Source organism: Drosophila rhopaloa, unplaced genomic scaffold, assembly GCF_018152115.1.
Source record: "Drosophila rhopaloa isolate 14029-0021.01 unplaced genomic scaffold, ASM1815211v1 contig_2, whole genome shotgun sequence".
In the NCBI taxonomy this organism is placed as follows: domain Eukaryota; kingdom Metazoa; phylum Arthropoda; class Insecta; order Diptera; family Drosophilidae; genus Drosophila; species Drosophila rhopaloa.
Genome location: NW_025335083.1, coordinates 23,911,664 through 23,931,840, shown reverse-complemented (window position 1 = coordinate 23,931,840; position 20,177 = coordinate 23,911,664). Strand labels below are relative to the sequence as shown.

The window sequence follows — 20,177 nt, the reverse complement described above, 5'->3', positions numbered from 1 at the left end:
TTTTAAAATATTATGAATAGATTAATTATAGAATTTATATATGAAATCTTTAGTCTTTTCAATAAATTCTTTTCTTTTCAAAATTATTTAAATTCATTATTAACATATTTTCTTTTTTTTAAGCCTTATTTATAGGTAATTGTCAGGTCTACCCCATTTTATTTATTCTATCCTTCCTGCTGCTATCGCATACGATTTAGTGTCGTCTTTGTTGCTTATCTGCGGTGGCTTTCTTTCAGCAGAAGACTGAGATCCACCTCTCTGCCGTCTCTTTCCTTGCCTCTAGCCCCCTCTCTTTCGCACTCACAAGTCGTCTCCTGAGCGTGTGTCATCGCAGTTAAGTGGCGCGGCAAAGAGTTAATCTCGTCGATAATTATAATTTATGGCTCGCTGTGGGTTCACCTTCTTCAAAAATGCCCAACTAAGTCTGGATGCAGTTCACTTTTTTCTTCATTTATTTCTCCTTATTTATTTGATTTTGTTTTGTTGCTTTTCTTTCGTCTTTACAGTGCTTCATCATAATCACAATTTTAATTGGAGTTTCGGCATAAAGGAAAATCAACGCATTGAGTTGATTTTTTTTATATCTGTATATTTTTTTTTTTGCTGCCGTCAAACTGACAATATTTATGATTCAGATTGCCCATTGTAATTGATCATTGTCTGTGGCGATCATAAACTATGTGTTTCAGTGTACTGCGTGTGCGTTTATGGTGCGCCCAATTATGTCAATCACAGTCATGGGCTACTGCTACTTTTTCCGTTGACCACATTCAAACCCCCCCTGCAAAACTCACCTACTTAGATACTGGTGCCCCATTATACACATTATATCTATATCGTAATTTATCAAATTGATAAGGCTCGTGAGTAGAGAGTCCCGCAGATAGAGTCTCCGCGATGTCTGGAGGTGGAATGATCAATGGCTGCCCTATGATCGCTGCTAGTCCTTAATCTCGGCCACATTAACTCAATTTGCGTGATAAATAATAAGCGCAGCTCAACAAATGTGCGCCCCGGCATTCGAGCAAATCGTCTGCCCAGCCACAATCATAATTTATCAGTTTTATGCATCGCACAGTGGGCCAAAATGGGGGTAAAATGGGTAAATATTTATTATCTTAAAACAAAATAATACTAGAATTAAATTTAAGTCAGGTAAATCGAGGTTTATTGTAAGCAGTCTAAATTGATAAAGATGCAAGTGAAAAAAAATAGGGATAGTCTTAAGTAAAATACATAACTTTAAATTGCTTAAAATTACTTCAATAAGTAATCCTTATAATAGTAATAAACTAACAAGTGTAAAGGCTGAAAATCCATAGCTTAATATACATATTATTATTATTATTGCTGCTTTATACAATAAGTTAATAAATGCATTTAAAATTGATATCAAGATACCTAAAGTGCAGTACACAATGGGACTGCCACAGTGAATTCTCGGCCTGGACAGAACGAATCTATTTAAAGCCCCACTCTTAGCGGCAACCACCTCCCATTTGGCTGGCCCACCTCCATTCCGATTTGGAATTCACAACCCAGCCACATCCCAATCCACTTCCACCTCGACCCCAACCTCCTCCTCCACATCCACATCCACATCCCCATCCACATCCATATCCACCTCCTCCTGAGTGCGAACAGGCCCAGAGCACTTAATCATGCGAGTCTTGTTGCAGATTAACTCATTACTTAACACTTTTCCACCGACGATGAAGACGACGACTGCGACTGCGACTTCCACTGACGGATGTTGATGAGCATAATTGTGTGGCCACAGCGTAAATCGGAAAGGCCGGCTAAACGGCGAGATGGAGACGACAACACCTACAAATCAGCAATGGGTTGGATTTGGATTGCTACACTTAAACAAAGTACCTATTTATCACTGAACCACCTTGTTTTTTCAACCTGTAAAAAGAAGAACATCAGATATAGATCAATCTCTAAAAGATTTTCATTAAATATATAGAAATGTATATGTAGAATGTAATAACAGAAAAGCAAACATCTAATAAGCTAAAAAAAAAAATGTAATAAGCTTTTAATTAGCCAAAACTGATTCTTTTTGGTGACCCCTTAAGGTGATATTTTCTCTCAGTGTATATCCCCTGTGGGGGCGTGCCCATCGACATCGATTTGGACTGTTGCGTGCGTTGGAAAAAATGTTTCAAAATTGATGTTCACCTTCTGCCATGTTTGCCAACCCTCCTTGAAAGTCGGGGGACTCCTCCTAATGACTCGGAATATGTTTTGTTGTATTTGCAGCATTAACATTCCTTTGCAGCCGAAAATGTCTTATAGAATATATAGTATATATATATATTGCGCAAACAGGCTTAAGTAGAACTCATCCGATGTCATTGGAAATGGTTTGTATCTGATGCTTTTTTGGGATTGGCTGCTGGCTTGGAGTGCATTTGCGGTTAATTATACTTACAAAGATTTTGTGTGGCATATCCGGAATTAATATTAATGATCTGCGATGGAAATCAACCCAAAGATGAGGTTCATTTGCATAAGGAAGTGCATAGCCGTCAATTGAGACGAATTGAAAAGAAGGAAGTGTCGAGATGATGATTTTATACGGGAAAGGAACAACGTTCAACGGGTGATGGATAGTAATTTTACTATAAACAAAATTATAAAGATATATGCATTAGATGAGATGGGATCCGAAATAATATAGCTTATCAATCGATTATCCAAATATAGGCAGATTAAGTGAAGCATCTAAATGTTAAATAACAATTGAAGAAACCAATTTTAAAATGCTTCCTCAATTAATCAAGTTTTCAATAAACTACATTCGGACAATAAAATTATTATTCATTTTTCATACTTCTCTTACATTTCCTAACAATAAAATTATTCAAAACTCCAAAAATTGATATAATTATTTATTGCACATTAATTTTTTAACAGCTTTATTCCAGGTAAACGAAGCTCTCGAAATTGATTATTTATTGAATTCATAACTCAAGCGAGTTTCTACTGCAACAGCCAGGATTTATGTAATTTCTATGCAGAATTTACAAGCATTAATTGAACAAAACTCTCACGCACACACATCGGGCATATGAAATGCGGCTGACAGACGTCAGAATGGAGAAATGCATAGATAACTACTGAGAAATCAAAGCGGAATTTTCCCCTTTCCACCTCGATAGTATTTCATTTCATTTGTTTTCGTATTTTTCCGGCATCGCCGGCATATTTCGAACCGTTCGGAGGAGAGTCATAACCAATTATTTACCAACACTCTCATGTCCTGGCACATCCTGAACAATCGGAAATGCAGTCAAGAATGCGAGTGCAACCCTCTGTCACAGTTTCCATGGCCATTGCCGTAATTACAGACATTTCGCATTTTCGCCAACAATTGTGCTACAAATTTAATGGCCTCTCTACCTGAATTGCGTATGCAAATAGCGAAATTTATGGCCGCCACCTTTGTGAATCTTTTTCCGATTTGTGGTTTTGTCCAACTGTGTGATCATTCAAGCAAATGATTCCGATCTTTTCCACCCTCCGACCATAATCCCCCCGATCAACTTGGGCTATATGGTAAACGAGAAGATTGAGGAGAACTTTGGCCGACGTTTGTGTAATCCTTTAATGGCCAACTATAAATGCACAAAGCTCAGGGGCCAACTGATAAATCTCCACTCATTATTTCCTCTATCTATGCCTAATCCATTGTGTTTGCCGGTGACTAAGAGCTCGCATTTGTTGTGGCAGTCAAATAAGGAACGAAAATAAAACGATGCTTTATCGAGAGTTAGACGGGGATGTCTCTATCCGAAATAAACTTTGAGAGCAACAATTAAATGTTGTATGGATATAGCACAACAAGACAAGTTGATTGATACAGGAACTTATATATTCAGGGCTGTATAAAATCTATATAAATCTATTACAAATCTTTTTTGATTTCCAGACAGGAAGTCAATTAAGGGAGTTGTTTTAAAATATAATGATATTAACTGGCCAACAAAAAATAGAATTTAGGAAGTTTATTTGAAATAAAATATAGTGAAATGAAATATAATGAACATTATTGGTCGACATCTATAACAATTTCAAAGGTTTGCTTACAATCACATAACATCAAATTTTATATTTGCAAATTAAATGTTATCTATAGTATTTTAACCGGCTTTTTAATTTCTTTTCTAAAGCTTCATGTTTATTAGTAAACTTGCCTTCCCACTTATCTTCTCTTAAGCATTGTTTAACCTATTTCCCATATCTCAGAAAATGCGTATTTCTTCGATAAGCCATCAACGCATCTGTAAGATGCGCCGAAGAGTATCTTTTCTTGTTGACTTGCTAATGAAAGCAAATGCATATGATTAATTACAAGGGAGTCTCTGCCTGTGACAGCAACAACAAATGAGCATTTTTATGTTGACTCAACCCCTCGACTTTCCCGCATTTTTAAAAATAACATCAAAGCAAACAAAGGCCAGTGAAAATATGAACTGCAAACTGCAAGGGAAAATTGGGAAGTGTGGCGAGTGGAAAACCCAAGACTCCGATGAAAATCTTGGCGACAGTTGAAAAGTTGAACAGTTGTTGTTGTTGTCTCTGATGTTTCTGTTGTCCTGGTTGTTGTTTCTGTTATTATTGCCTTTGGGGAGATCGTCTCATTGGCATGGGCCAACTTGTTCCAGCCTCTTTCTCGGTCCTCATCTTCATCTGACGACTGTCTGCCTGACAGGCGACTCCACGTTTGACGTTTGACAGTCGACACTGTCCAGGAAATCTCCGGGGAAGAGCCAAGGTGCAGCGATTTTATGGAGATGGAAACGTGAGACTCTAGTTGATTTTCACATTATCGAAAGATACCTCAAAAACACTCCAAACTAGCTTTCAAATGGAATATTAGGTAACCAATTAGCAAAAAGATAAAATTGTTATAACAAGACTCAATTCCTATAATCTATTGACTGTTTATTACCTAGTTTATTAAATTAAATTTAATAGGGATTTTACAAAAACCATTTTCAAATAATAAATTTTATATCCTAAAAATCCTATTGCAAGAGAAACACTTCAAAAAATAGTTTAGGTATATTAACTATAGTTAATAAGTTTTTTGTACCAAAAAAGATACAAGTAAAGAATGTTTCCAAAAAAAAAAAAAAATTCAAGTCAACTAAAAATTGAAGCAAATTAGGAAAATAGTTTTATATATTTCAAAAAAATGCTACAAATTTTAAAAAAGAACCTGACATTAAAGATAGTTATATTCATTAAATTCCCTTGTACTGTTTAACTGTTATTGGTTTTTTTTGGATCTAAAACATATATGTACAATCTTTAACAACGATTATATAGTTTGAAAGGGTGGAATTTTTGAAATGGAATTTTAAAACTAAAATGATTTTCTGTACAGCCTATTAAGCACCTGTCTACCTTATCTTTGCAATATGCCAATCAACTTCTAGCGTGAGTCACGCTCCCATTACCAAAAGGCGGGCCAGACGACACTTTTGCTTCCTTTTCAACATTTTATTTTACTTTTTTTGTTAGCGGCTGCCAAATTCCGATGGCGAGATGTCGAGATGTTGGGAGATGGCGATGGTGAGATGGCAGCATGCAAATTGCGAATTGCAAGGGGGCCAACGCACAAATCGAGTTGTCGTAAAATTAGCACTTAATGCTTTAATTAATTACTGAGACGTGCGATGCGGGAATCGAGCCGAAGTTGTTGTTCCCGCTGATTGTTGTTCTTGTGTTTGCCGTGGTGTGCGCGGCATTTAATGCATTTCGCATTTATTTATGGCCATTGGATGCGCGTAACTCAACGATTCCCAGCCCGGTGTCTCATGTTCGGCCACGTCAAGTGTCAGGCCATTTCACCAGAAAGCCTGCGGATTCGAAAACACAAAAGACAAATATACCATATACCCGCCATGCGAGGGGATATTCATTGGGCATCTCTCGCAAATATTTCACACTTTCACAAAAGGGCAACCTCGCTTCCCTTTATCCGTTCGCTTTGTGATGTTGATGTTGGCTTTATGAATGGATTGTGTTTTCTGGGCAAAGATATTGCGGTTGCAGTTTTATTTTTGCCTGAGTTGTATGCACATTGTCTTATCTGCTGACTTGAACAAGCTGCAATTTGGTTAACTGAAAGATTTGCAATGACCCAAATTCGTACATTGTTTTGTCAGGTCAAACAAGTTCTGAAGAAATTGGTTTTACGACTTTATAAAATTTTTTAATACATTATAATTCCTCCAAAAAATATTCAAGAATATATAAACATTTTAAGGCTAAATATTTTTGTAAATATGGAAATGCAAATTATAATTAACATAATATCTTTTCCAAAATTTCTTATTTTTATACCCTAGCAGAGGGTATTATTTTATTATTAAACCAGCTTAGATCTTCGGAATTCCTCGATCAATTATTTTATTATTTATTTATTTTATTATTAAACCAGCTCAGATCCTGGGACTTCCTCGATCAATTAAAGAGCGATTCAGAGCGCTCATCCTTTGATGAAAAACGCATCTCATCTCGTCTATCAGCGCAATTGTCACATGATTAATGCCATCGGAAGATATATACCTTTGTGGCCGGGGCCACGCCCCTTTGGTCGCGACTTAATGAATGACCATGTGAATGAATGATGGATGAATTGATAAAGCCAAATGGCGAAATTGTGTATTTGTTGCTGGCCATTGTGCGGTCCACTCATCTGCGATATGGAAAGCAGGTACAGGTTGCGTCTTATCTTAGCCCCTTCTTGACCCCGAAACTCATTGTCAACATATTGCTATTGTGGTTGTGCGGATGCCGAGGCATGTGATTCATTCATTTGCCACAGTAATGCCCTCAAAATACAATTTATCTGGCTTGGGGGATTTAGACATTGGCAGACAGACAGAGACACAGATACAGATACAGAGATACAAAGATACAAAACCGCATCCGCACCCACCGAAAATCCTTTTCGGCCACTTGACTCATTAGGCGCGTATTGATACCGGACCCACTGCATCATCATCATCATCATCGTGATTCCATCCCATCCTGCTCTCGTCGGTTGGATCTTCTGGTGTTTGCATGATTTGCATTAATTTGGCAAATGTTGTCGATACCGGACGCCGCCGATAAGCGCTGACATGACCAGATCCATTTGGTCATTAATTAGCCCACCAGCTTTCCATTCCTTTCCTCTTTGGCGTGTTCTTGCCCACATGAAAGCCATGACATTGCATAATAAATTACCAATTCATTTCGCATTTCGCACGTTCTTCGACTGCCGCTGCCGTTTCTCCTGTTTTGGTTACACATTTGATGTGCTTTCACAGAATCGGGCAAAAAAACGAACAGAGTAATCCGTTAACGGTCTGCTGTTCAACAGGTAAAAGGTATTTCTTACAATTTTCTATTAAAGTCCATCAATTGATGGGTATATCCATTGGTCACATGAGTTGAGGTTGAGGTTTGTGTTTTATTTATTACTGCAAATCCTTTCTATTCTGCAAAATTACCACTTAATCAATGACACCAACAAATGGCAAACAGCGATGCTGACAGATGTCTCATTAAATATGCATTTTAAGTATGCAAAATTCAGGCAAATGGTTTCGATTGGAAATACAACAATTAAAAGGTTCAAAACAATAGTAAATAAATGAAAGTTTCTGTTAAATATTAAATCTAATAATACCGTTTTTCATTATTATATTTATAAATCATTTTAGAAGTACTTAACTAAATAAAACCATTCCTTAATTTCTAGCAAATTAAGCTACCATTATTATTTCTAAATTAATTAAATTACATTAAATACAAGTTACCCAATTAGCCACTGTGAGGGTGACATTCCATACATGTTTCCATAAAAAACCATAAAAAACCAGACTTTTCCCACCCACAAAATATGAACTTCCCCCATGGCAATGAATATAAACGATCTGTACAGCTTGGGCAATGAAATAAATGCTGCCCAATCGAATAAAACAAATTGTGATTCATTAGAATATCACGAAGAAGCGCAGACTATGTCAAGTTAATCGTGGACGAGAATATAAAACGGAGCCACAAGAAACGGAAATTTTGCTAATTAAAGTTAATATTGACAAATGATGGGGCGTTGGCGAATGGACAATGCCAAGATGTCATGTGGAGCCCACTATTTCGCCCTCTTTTCCCTGTTCCAGTCCCTATTTCCACTTTCCGATGCGCCAAGTGTTGACAGATTCATGGGCTTGGATACAGGGGAGTGTTGGGGATTATGCACAGAGAAGAAAAATGGCCAATAATCAAAGACTTTAATATAAAATGTTTTCTGAAAATGAAAAAAATCTTTAATCTTCCAAATAGAAGTTCTAAAAGTAATTTAAAACAATTCAAAAACAATTTGAGCTAAGCCGAAAAGCTTTTTATAAATTAAAAGTTATTCAAAGTTCACATTTAATATGTTATAACATCATTAAACTAAATTTCGAATAGTAAATCATCTAGAATTTTAATGGGAATTTTTTCAAAAAAATAATTTTTTTTGTTAATTATTTTTCTCTCAGTGCAGCTGATAGGGAGAAGCTCGTGTCGATGTTGCCGCCTTCGCTGTCGCCGGCGAATGTTGAACGTCGAATCATGTCGATGTCGCTCGCGTTCAGATGCGAACGTAAATGATGCATGTTTAATTGCCGGCGCATAAATTAAATTTTTGGACCCAGTGTGCGAGTGGGTGAGACCAGTCAGTGCCACATTTGCATTGTTTATGGTGGCTGGCTTTCGGGGGTCCCTGCAGCCTCTACAAGTAGGGGCCATCCGATGCCGATATGCCTAATCAGTTGCTCGGGGCAAATCCGGCGGGCCTTATAAGCTGACAGATCAAGGCTTTGGCGGCCACTTCACTGGAGTCCAAATTGCGTACACAACATGTTGATTGCGGGGTCTTTAAGGCACAGAACAGAAACAACAAAAAGTTAACCACGAAAAAAACCGAAAATATAGTAAAGTAATGCATATCATAAAAATATACTATCATAAATATAAACTAAACTTCATTAATAATTATATACTTATATACTTACTTTCATTTAAAGTTATAACTAACCATTTAATTATATTTTTTGTTTAAAATGTAATAAAACAAGACAGGGCGTTAAGCTATAAAAATGGCTTTCCAAACTTTCCCAAATATTTAGTATATCTAATAGCTTTCATATTAATTTCCATAATGACCGATTATGCAACGAAATGCAACCGAAGAGGTGCCAGTAAAGCCTTTCAACGTCCAACCATAAATTTCACATATTCATGTTGATGTTGCTGCCCCAAACAGATGCAACGCAGAAAAATACACTGCAATTGACACTCGAATGTATTTTTAATTGTTTGTTTTATTATTTTGCCAAATTAGCACGTCGTTGAGTGGGTAGAAAAGAAAGGGCAGAGGAGCACTTCAAAGGCCCTTTTCTGAGGGGCTGAACCATGCTAATGTGCCGCTTTGGGGCGATCGGTCTGGCTAGATATCTGGCATAAATCATAAGACGAAAATTCCTGAAAAAGTAAAAACCATTTTCACTCTGGGCAAATGCAAATAGAAACGGGGACGGAGCGAAAGAAGTTTTTCCGAAAATGTAAAAGAAAAACATTTTTCGGGAAGCAAGCCAAGCGGCCAAGTGGGTGGCAACTGAATTAATTTCTGTTTTTCTCTGGGCGCTGCTTTCATCAATTTTATTATTTTTCTTCTCTCGTTTTGGGTTTTTATGTTTGCGTGTCGAGCGGAGAGACGCAAAATAAATAAAAACTTTAAGTACTTTTCTAAATTTTTGTTGTTGTGTAATCTTAAGTAGTGCGGCGTGCACACTCATAAACACTCACACTGATTCACGAAAACACTCGCACGAACACTCACTCCGCATCGCAACCATAAACAGTCAGTCGCGTTTGTATATTGACATATTAATGCAATTAGTTTTTGGGGTCGGGCTGTGTGCTAATTTTATACTTTTCCCTCTATCGTTATAAGGACTTATAAACACTTATGTTTTTAATAGGGAACAAGGATAGGTGGAAAGTAGCAGCTGTTTTTGAAAGAAATGGGGATTTAAAAATATAGAAAAGGCTATGGTTTATGATTTTACATAACCAGTTTTAAAAATCCACCAGTAAGAACACATGACTCTCTACACTCATAGCAAAATTAACCCTAAATTTTAGAAATTCGCCCTAAAACTTTATTTTTTCTAAATCCAAGAAAAGATTTCTATTTTCAAGAAATTTTTTTCTCAAAACAAGAAAACTGTTCTTAAATCAAGAAAGTGTTTCTCAAATGTAGAAATTGTCGCCATAAACTGAACTTACCCTAAATCCAAGAAAGAATTTCTATATTTTAGTAAAAATGGTACTTATTTTTATAAATTTTTTTCTTCAAATTAGAAATTCTGCCCTAAAAAATTATTTACCCTAAAAAATAGAAAATTTTTCTCAAATTAACCATAAAAATACGATAACCCTAAAAAATAGAAACGCTTTCTTAAATATAGAAATGTTTTCTTAAATATAGAAATATTTTCTTAAATATAGAAATATTTTCTTAAATATATAAATATTTTCTAAAAAATAGAATTTAATCCCAAAATATAGAAATATTTTCTATAACATAGGAAACATTTTCTAAAATGACCATAAAATTGTTCTAACCATGTCCGAGTAGCCTAGGGGTTAGAACGTCTGACCAGAAATCTAAGCACCGCAAGTTCAATTTCAGCTGCCGACATCTTTCTTTTTTTCTTTTTTTTACTTGTGTTATAAACACAGATAAGAAGTAATGCTTAGAACGACTTAATGTTTTACCCTTTATGGAAAAGTAATTAAAATATTTTCTGTCATATGAAATATCATCTTAGAAAATGTATTTTAAATATTTCGACTTTCACAGTTGCGACTTAACGAGTTCTAAAAACTTTTTTAACCTAATATTCTTCGCAAACGCCCGATCATATAGTCTTTGGTTTGCCATGCGCTCTTCGCGCGCGACCGTGGCTCCATTCAATGTCTTTGAACTCACGCGCGGGAGACCTGGGTTCGAATCCCACCGACGGACCAATAAAATTGAAAGTTTTTTCGGATAAGATACTTATCGGATTTTACTTGTAAGAACTGAAATAAATCATAATTGTACTAATTTCTCTCTCTCTTCACCACAGAATTACAGTTGAAATCGATATAGGCAATTCATTAGTGCAATACTAATACAAAATTGGTGACTTTTCTGAATGAAAAGCGAAGTGCTTAAATCATATATGTACATATAATATACACATACATAAATCCTGAATGAAAAATTACATCATGATGAATGTAGGCACATTTTTTCTAATTTTTAGAAAAAATACCTTACATTTAGAAATATTTTTCTATTTTTTAGAAAAGTTTTTCTTGTTTTTAGGGCTCTTTGCCTTAGATTTTAGAACAGAACGCCCTTAATTTTAGAAAAATTTACCCTACAATTTAAGGTGCGATGCCTTTGAAGTCAAAAATAAGGAGATTTTCTTGTTTTTAGGGTTAATTTTGGTATGAGTGTAATGCATTCAAAATAAATTACATATTTGTAAATATATTAAAACTACAGGGAGTATTTTACAACATTGTGCACTAAAGATTACATTTCTTATAAACTTAAAATCTTTTCCAAATGAAAAGGTCTTTTTGAGATAATTTTTAATGGGTTTTCCAAAAGGTAGCTGATACAGACTTTGTGCTACCCTCGTTGTTACTCAATAGAAGATAATATTTTTTATCAAATTATGAACGCTGAAATTGCCATATTTTACGAACACAAAATACTTAACTTGGGTTGGGGGATCACCCACTGGAAAAATCAACCTTTGGCCATTGTTTCCCTGCAAACACAGTTTACACAACTCCTCGAATGCAATTATCCTGCGCAGTTTGTTATTCCCTGATTATGAGTCCCCGAAAACGGCCGTGCCAAAACCAAATTACATGGATCGCAACAAAAGAATTCGACCCAATACGGTGCCATAATTTATGGGCTGTATATGTGTGCTCTATAAAAAAATGGTGTACCCATAGAAATGGGACACTATGCCAACCCATTTCCGCTGTGCGCAGAAGGCTAATCAACATCGAACAACCCCCGAAAAAAGTGCTAAAAAATGAAATAAGAACCACCCGTGGCGATTTCGGAACTCAGCATCCCGACTTGTAATCCCAGCTGTAATTTGGACGCTGATCCCGCAACTCTTAAATCATGTTTCTATTTATGTTGTCGCAGGAGATTTGCGTGTTCCTCATCCTCTGGCCATATATCTCTCATGTATTTCCCTACAAGAAATGCGAATAGTTTTGGAAAGGTGTTGGTAAGCCGGCTTAAGGATAATACTAATACCGGGCGTTACTTTTGGCACCCTCTATGCGGAACTGGTTCTCAAGGGCTGTTTTTTTTAATGGAACCCTCCCCATTTCATTTCCGATCGATCATCCATTTTAATTAGCAACAGCGTGTCGATGGCATTCACCAACTATCAATTTCACTCACCCTTCAGCGTCTTCGTCTATTTACATAAGTTCGTATCACACGTGACGAATGCTGAAGTGCCTTTCTGCCAGTCCTGCGCCTCGAAAAGGGGGCGTGTCCTCGCCTTTCGATATGGTTTCAACACTATTTTCGATTCCCAATCACTCGAGATCCAGCGACAGCTGCTCGAGTAGGTGGTCTGCATTTGACAAATGTGAAAAGTGGTACATATGGTTTGCCTAAAAGAGCTCAGTTCCACTGGGAGTTGATACCCACTCGATGATGTTTCCTGGTGATTAAGTAACTGTGGGAAAGTGTAATAATCTGAAGTACTTACTATATATCATGGAGGAAGGGCCTTTGCTAATGTATCCATTGCTTGCACATAATAAACATAAGACACTTAGCAAACAATAAGTAATAAGTAATAATAAGTTAATAATAAGTCAAAGGTTCTATGTTTTCTATTTTTATTTCAAACTCGTTTTACCTCATAATTTTTTTATTAATTTACAAAATAGACCAGCCACTTTAGTTCGAACCTCTCTACTCCCAAATATGCCCACTTAAAAAGCAGTTTGTAATCTTTTGCCGAACACGTCTGCAATAGATCATGCCATCATGTTCTTTAAAAGAGTTCCCGCGTAATGCTCATCATTCTGGACAATAAGCCAAATGGTAACAAATATCTGGCCCCATCCAATTTAGAACCCATCTTTCAATCATCGGCTCCATTGATGATGATTCATCGCTCGCCGCTGGATGCACTTATGAAAACCTGAAAGGCACTCTACAGGATTAACCTCTTCCATGACATCACGTCGCGTTGTTCCCGATGATGAGTTTCAATTTTGAGCCGGGTTTTTGGGCCTGAAGATCGATTCTGAATAATTATTGATCATATTGTTATCCACTCAAATGAGTCTTTTCAATTAATGGGTGGGTGAGGTTCTGGTTTTTTGAGGCCAGCCAAATGCTGTTTTGTTTATCATGGTCTTGGCCCCTTTTGCCCGCAGTTTGCTGTCTCTGTTATTGCATTTTGTAAAGTAAACATTGAACATGCCAAGTGCTGCTGTCGCCCGATTGCCACCCACAAATTACACACGCACACGGACACAGTTTGCAAGGGGGGTTGGGTGGCACACACAGCTGCACATTATGCAAATATTTACTTTGCGTTGATGAGGCTGATGAACAGGACACCGATGACGAAGGTCCAATGATGAAGCCACTCGTGGCCCGTTTGGCAAAAAATAAAAGGCAGAAAAGGAAAGGAATCCAGTGCAGGGCAGCAGCGGTGGTGAATGGCAAAAAGTGCTGCACAAATAATGTCATACGGCTGCCTCATTTGCTTTAACCCCCCGACCCACCCACCACTCGGCCTCATCGCCACCCCACCACCCCATCACCCCACCACCCATCAAGGACAACCCCTTGGCAACCTGCTGCTTCAACTGCGATGTTGCCACTGCATGCGATTTATCCTGCGTTGAGTACCCTTTAGTGGGAAGGGAATATAGGTTTTATAAATGTTAAAACTAAAAATAAACTCAACATTTTCCTAAGTATTTTTTAACTATTTAAACCAACCTAAAACACTTAAAATTTTCTTTTGTTTTCACCCAAATTAAAAGCGTAAAAAGCTGTTTATAAAATACAGATCATACACCTTAATACAATATAATATAATATACAAATTTTAAAGATATGGTGTTCAAATATAATTTGTTTGCCATTGAATGTAAATTTTTATAAATAATTCCTAGTTTATTTTTATATATTATTGGAAATACTCATATGTTAGAAAGGTTACAATATGAATTTTCTAACTTGAAGACATTTTTTTAAGCAAACATCTTATTTTATCATTTTAAATTATTAACAAGCAAATTCCAAAGAATTCTATAACTTTTTCATCATTTGGTTATAAAAAACATCAATTTTAAACTTTGAATTATTTTGGTTTGTGTTTGGAAGGGTACTTTTAAAGTGCAATACATTTACTTTATTTTCCACTTGTTTGCCCTGGAAGCTGAGTCAGTTTCTCAACTGCTGTTAGCATAAATTTCAAAATTAAAATCGCAACGAGACGACATATGTATGCAGGCGGAAAAGGGGTGGTGCTGCTATTAGGAGAGGGGGTGGCAATAGAAGGGGGCGGGGATTCACTTTCGAAAAGTAATTATTTCGAGCAAAAGCAAGGCGCCAGGGGTTTTGTTAGCCCTTCATTTCTTTTTGTCTCTGTTTTTTTTAGCAGCTGTCACTTTGGCCTGACATTTCGCTGGCTCTCCTTTCAATTCGCCGCATTTCTCACCTTTTTCAGTTTGCTTGTTTACATGGACAATAATTATAAAATCTACGTTCCATTGTAATTGTTAGAATAAATCAATGTCGAATGGAATTCATCCAGCTCCAACCCTCTTTCGGTGACTTTTCCCCTTGCAACCCCTTGAAAATCGCCTCCTGCCTGCGTTTTTGTTTCGATTTAATTGCTTGTTAAAGTTGAATTGTGCTGCGATTGCAGGCTGCACTTTGCAGGGACTTAATGATGCAGGAATTTGCTGACTTTGCCGGAGTAAATCGGTGGACTGGCAGTGGGGACAGCTTCCTTCTTCGTTTCCCACTTGATTTGACTTCGCCAGACAATTTGCTGGCGGCATATGAGTGTAACAAATTACGGAAATCATTCGAAGAAAAATCCCCATTTTTGGGAAAACATTTTTGCATTCCACAATCGGACAAAAGCAGCCAAAATGGGGCTTCATTAAATGGAGGGAGCAAATTGCACTCCGAAAAATGATGATGCCCCCTCAACGAACTCAGCCCAATTGTGAAATGTTTGCCATCGTTTGGCCAGGCCAAAAAAATAAATAGAGTGGAGTTGCAGGGACAGACATTTGAAGTATTAAATAATTTGGCGCCATTGTCTTCACACCACACGACTTGCCCTGGAAATCCTGCCATGTTTATATGTGCATTCTGTGCTTGTGTATTTTCAAATTATTTCTTCATTTTCTGCACAGATATGCACAAATAAAAAACAAGCAGCTGACAGAGAAGAAGAAAAGGGCGGAGTGAAAAGTGGAAAATGGCACAAGGCATTGTCGTCCTGACTTCCGTGGGATCCTTAGATAAGGACTTACTAAAATATTGGAAGGGTATTTGGGTTTTGAAAGGGGCATATAAGTTTCTTAAACGGTTTTCTGGAGAAAATTGTATACCGAAGATGAGGAAAACTATTAATTTAAATAGTATTAACAAAAGCTATGTAAAACATATAGAAAAAATGCATTTAAATAATAGTTATATGTTTGTTTGGTAAATATAAATGTTTGGTCACAAAATTGGAATAGCATTGGCAAACAAAAAATCTATTTATTTAATATTTATTTAAATATTATTAACAAAAGCTATGTAGAACCTATAGAAAAAATGCATTTAAATAATAGTTATATGTAAGTTTGTTTGGTAAAGCAAAATGTTTAGTCATAAACTTAGGATAGCATTGGCAAACAAAAAGTGTACAAACTGTAATGTAAACTCTGCTTCGACTAACTGGTAAACAATCTAGAAGATTTGTTTAACTTACAGCACATTTTATTGTTTTTAAATGAAAGACCATCAAAACGTCGTCTATGTCAACTGACTTCTGGTTAGTTTTTCTCAGTTTTGTGTTTTCCGTTGTCATTATGTAGTTGTCTGCACTATTTGCCGTTTGATTCTTACAATTTGTGAACCATGTCTGGATGTTTGCATGCGATGACAAAAGGATGGTGATGATAATGATGCTGCTCCTTTGGCATGTTTTTATTTCTAGCATGCATTCAGCCCTTGTCGTCTAGAATAAACAACGTAATTGCGAGTTTGTGTGGGCGACACAAGAGTCAGATCAACTGGAGCCCCAGAAAGACACACATGCCACTGCAGGAAGCTGAAAAATACATCTAAGCCGGCGACAAATAATCCCAAATGGTATGGAATTCTTGGCCATCGATGCTGGAGACACCAAAGTAAAAGAGGTCTATCCGCTGCATCTATCATAAATGTCAGCTGCTTTACGATCGGTTGCCCTTTGACTGTTTCGCTGTTTTCTGTTTTCAGTATTTAGTTCTCTGGATGGGATGTGGTGAGGCGCTTCAAAGAAGGCCGGAAAGGCCTGATGCATGCAACTTATACAAACACACTGGGAACCGGGAACTGCGGCAGAGCACGCATACAACAATAAAATTTATAGCATACCGTGTATAAAACGGCACGCGGCTCATTCCCGGAACACATGTTGCATCTCCACCAAGCAGCCATCCCATGTTTGCAGGGGGGACCGAAAGGAGGGCATACTGTAGCGCACAGTGGGTCGAAATTTAGCATAGAACGGGTTGAAAATTGTAAACTGATATATATATTTTGAAGTGTATTGCTTTACCCCAAATCTTTGCTTTAATTAAGATTTTTTTCTTAGAACAAACTGCGAGATATATTTTGAACTATATTTAATATTCCTAAACTTTAAACTGTTGCTTAATTAAGCTTTTTTTGATACCCTCAAAGCAAACTGAAAAATATATTTTGAAGTCTATTTCTTAACCCTAAGCTGTTGCTTTTATTAAGATTTTTTTTTTAAATACCTTTAAAGCAATTTAATAATATATTATAAGACCCCAAAGTCAATTTGTTTAAGTATAATATGTATCGTTATTGAACTGATTTTGATATGTTACCCTTTAATAAAATTCTTATTTGAAGAAGCCGAAAAATAACATATATATTTATATGCTAATAATTAAATAGTATATGGTTTTATCACCAACTTAAAGCAGAATCACCATCTCATCATCATTGCTCGTCTGCTGAGTTAACTTGTTATCCTGGCTATTACCAAACTAAGCAATAATAATGTACTTTCCATTGGCAACCATATAATTAAATAGCTGCAATCTCCTCCACTCTTTTTCAACATTTTAATTAATTAATTGCCTGTTAGTCTGGGGACACTGTTTGCGAGAGGCGAGTGTATGACATGTAGCCAGCTTTGTTTACTTCATAATTTGTTTTTGCGTTGTTGTTTTCATCTTTTCGGTTTCGACCACAGAAAAACCTTTCATTTTTTTTCAGCTCATTTTTTGTCTTTTAGTTGGCACCGCTCGTTTTACGAGCCTATCTGCCAGATTGCTGTTTGGGTCACATTTTATTTTTGCTATTCTTCTTCCGCCGGCATCGCCTGTCATTTCCACCCGACCATTCCGCCAAGGAAAAAATAAACATTGTTTTTTCCTCTGCTTTGGTTGGGCAATTAAACTGCAGTTTGGTTGTTAAACATTTATGCCATGCTCTCGACTCTTTGACTTGTCTTGACTTTCGGCTCTGAGTGATTTGTTGTATGTGTGTGTAAGTGGGCGATGGGCGATGGGCGGTTGGCGGTGCGGGGGCGTGGCCAGGAGAAAAAGCCAACAACTTTGTTGTTCACTCGGGATGGGTGATCAAGTTGTCAAACATTTTTACCCCCCATTATATGCCACTCGAAAGGTTGAAAATTGCATGTACAAATTCCATTTGAATTGTTTGCAAATTTCATTGGCAATGCAGCGACTTCTGCGGGGTTGGAAAACAGTGAGTGGCATTGTCCAGAGACAGCTGGCCACCATAACGGACATCCGGCTAATGCGATCCTGTTCCATTTCTGGTTCCGGTTTACGCTTGCGCACCATTTTCGCAACACTCGCGCTCGAGTGCATCGATGTGCTCAAAAATGTTCCCAAAATGAACTACGGTCGCATGTCCAGGGCCCCTATTTCACATGGATTACACGAAATAATGGCGCATAAATCCGGCAAAAGGGAATGCCAGTGGCAAATGCAATTCAATGGCCACTGATTGCCGGGTTTCCACCGAAAGTCCTTGTGAAAAGTGGATTTTGGAGTGGGCAAGGGGGTGGAATCGAGTGGTCAGGGGATGACAATGCTGCTAAAGGTGATCATGGATGCGTAATTGTTTATTGGTTTTGCGTTAAGAATTTGTTGTGAGGAGAACGGTGATTGCTTTTCACAATATGGGTCGGGATGGGTAATTTTCCAAGCAAGGGGAATGAAAAGTCCTGGTGAAAACTCTCACAAAATACATGAGTGGGAATGGAAAAGAAAAAAAGGGGACAGAAAAAAAAGAATTTAAGAACTTAGTTAAAGGTATTTGTTGCATAAGACTCTTATATATATTTAAAAAAAAATTATTAAAATTTGTCCATTATTCAATTTATAAAAGTCTCAGATACATCAATAGTAAAATAAAGCATATTTTTTATAAATAAATATAAGCTTAACAATAATAAAAATCAAATTAAAATATGCAATACAAATACAAAATAATCTGATAAACTTTCTTAGGAGCTATCTTAATGATTCTAAAAATAGGTAAATTGTTTCTTTCTTTTAGAAAGCGAATATTTTATTTGTTTACTTTTTTTCACACCATTATTTCCCCATCAGCCAATAAATTCATGAATATCAATGTTAACAAAATTTGTTCAAAAACTTTAGCATTAATTCGAGTCTGGAATAGGTTACCCAACTAAGTGCCACTGCAGCAGGCTAATTTGTGATTTTAATTTGGTTTATTGCCGCATAGACAGTGCAGAGATGCCAAAAAAAAAGAAAAGTATGGAGTGGGGAAAATAGAAAAGCATAAAGCGAAAAGCCAGAGAAATGTGAGGAGTAGTAGCCGCAGACAGGCGGAAGCCTTTGCTAGATTCTGCCGTATTTTTCGCTTGCCAGGAAAATCCTGCAGCTGCTTTGAAGAGCCGCCAAAACGCAGAGACTCTTACCCTAAGCCTCCTGCATCCCCCGGATTTTCCCCTCCAAATAAGCGACATTTTCCTGTTGAAATTCAAGAGGTTGCCGCATGTTGCAAAATGTCGCAGAATATAAAACCAAGGTCGCGTGTGGCACGTGATGGGAAAAATGAGCGCACACGTCGATCGGATCACAACATAATCCGGCCCTGAACTTAGGTTATCACTTTGGTAAATATCTACGTTTTCCTCTTCCTCCCCAGAATCCGGATCGAATATCAATCAATTGGCTGGCAGTGACATTCGAGGAACGGTGTCGGGCTCTAATCACCCAAAAGATTCTCAACACATTTTGCAAATTGCTTTCAGTTCTCAAATTGTGGGAATCGGACAAGGGAACGGGATTCATTCAGAGGGTTACTTAAAGTGCGGGCCTCGAAATCGAATGGGGAAAACATTACAATTTCACTCTCTATTATTCTTTGTTCTGCGACCAGACTTGTGAAGGTTATCAGCCAGCGCGATAAGGAACTGCATTTCGAAAAATAATAAAAAAAGAAAATTAAACCTCATATTCTTTCGAAATGTTTAGCGGCTCATGTTTCAACTTTAGAGGACAGAGAGCGAGAAATCTAGCATCAAATTCCAATTGAAATGAACCATTAAAAACCCGAAACAAAATTGAAGTATAAACAAAGAGTGATTGATGCTGATAAGCGACTAAGGTTGTCAGACTTGGACTTAATAATATAAATGGATCAGTTTCCTGCTGTACAGACTTCCACAAAAATACAACCAACTTATACTTTGAAATATACATAGCTAAATATGTATACAATTACCTAGAAACTGAGTCACATTGTATATAGA

At 36.9% G+C, this 20,177-nt stretch overlaps 1 protein-coding gene across 1 annotated transcript; it reads left to right on the top strand.

Moving 5' to 3' along the window:
- The first annotated feature begins 2,182 nt into the window (after positions 1-2,182).
- LOC108053247 lies at positions 2,183-19,732 on the top strand. The gene is given in 3 exon segments (XM_044459411.1): positions 2,183-2,302; positions 2,304-2,375; positions 19,571-19,732. Coding segments are annotated over 3 exon segments (354 nt in total).
- Positions 19,733-20,177: the final 445 nt, after the last annotated feature.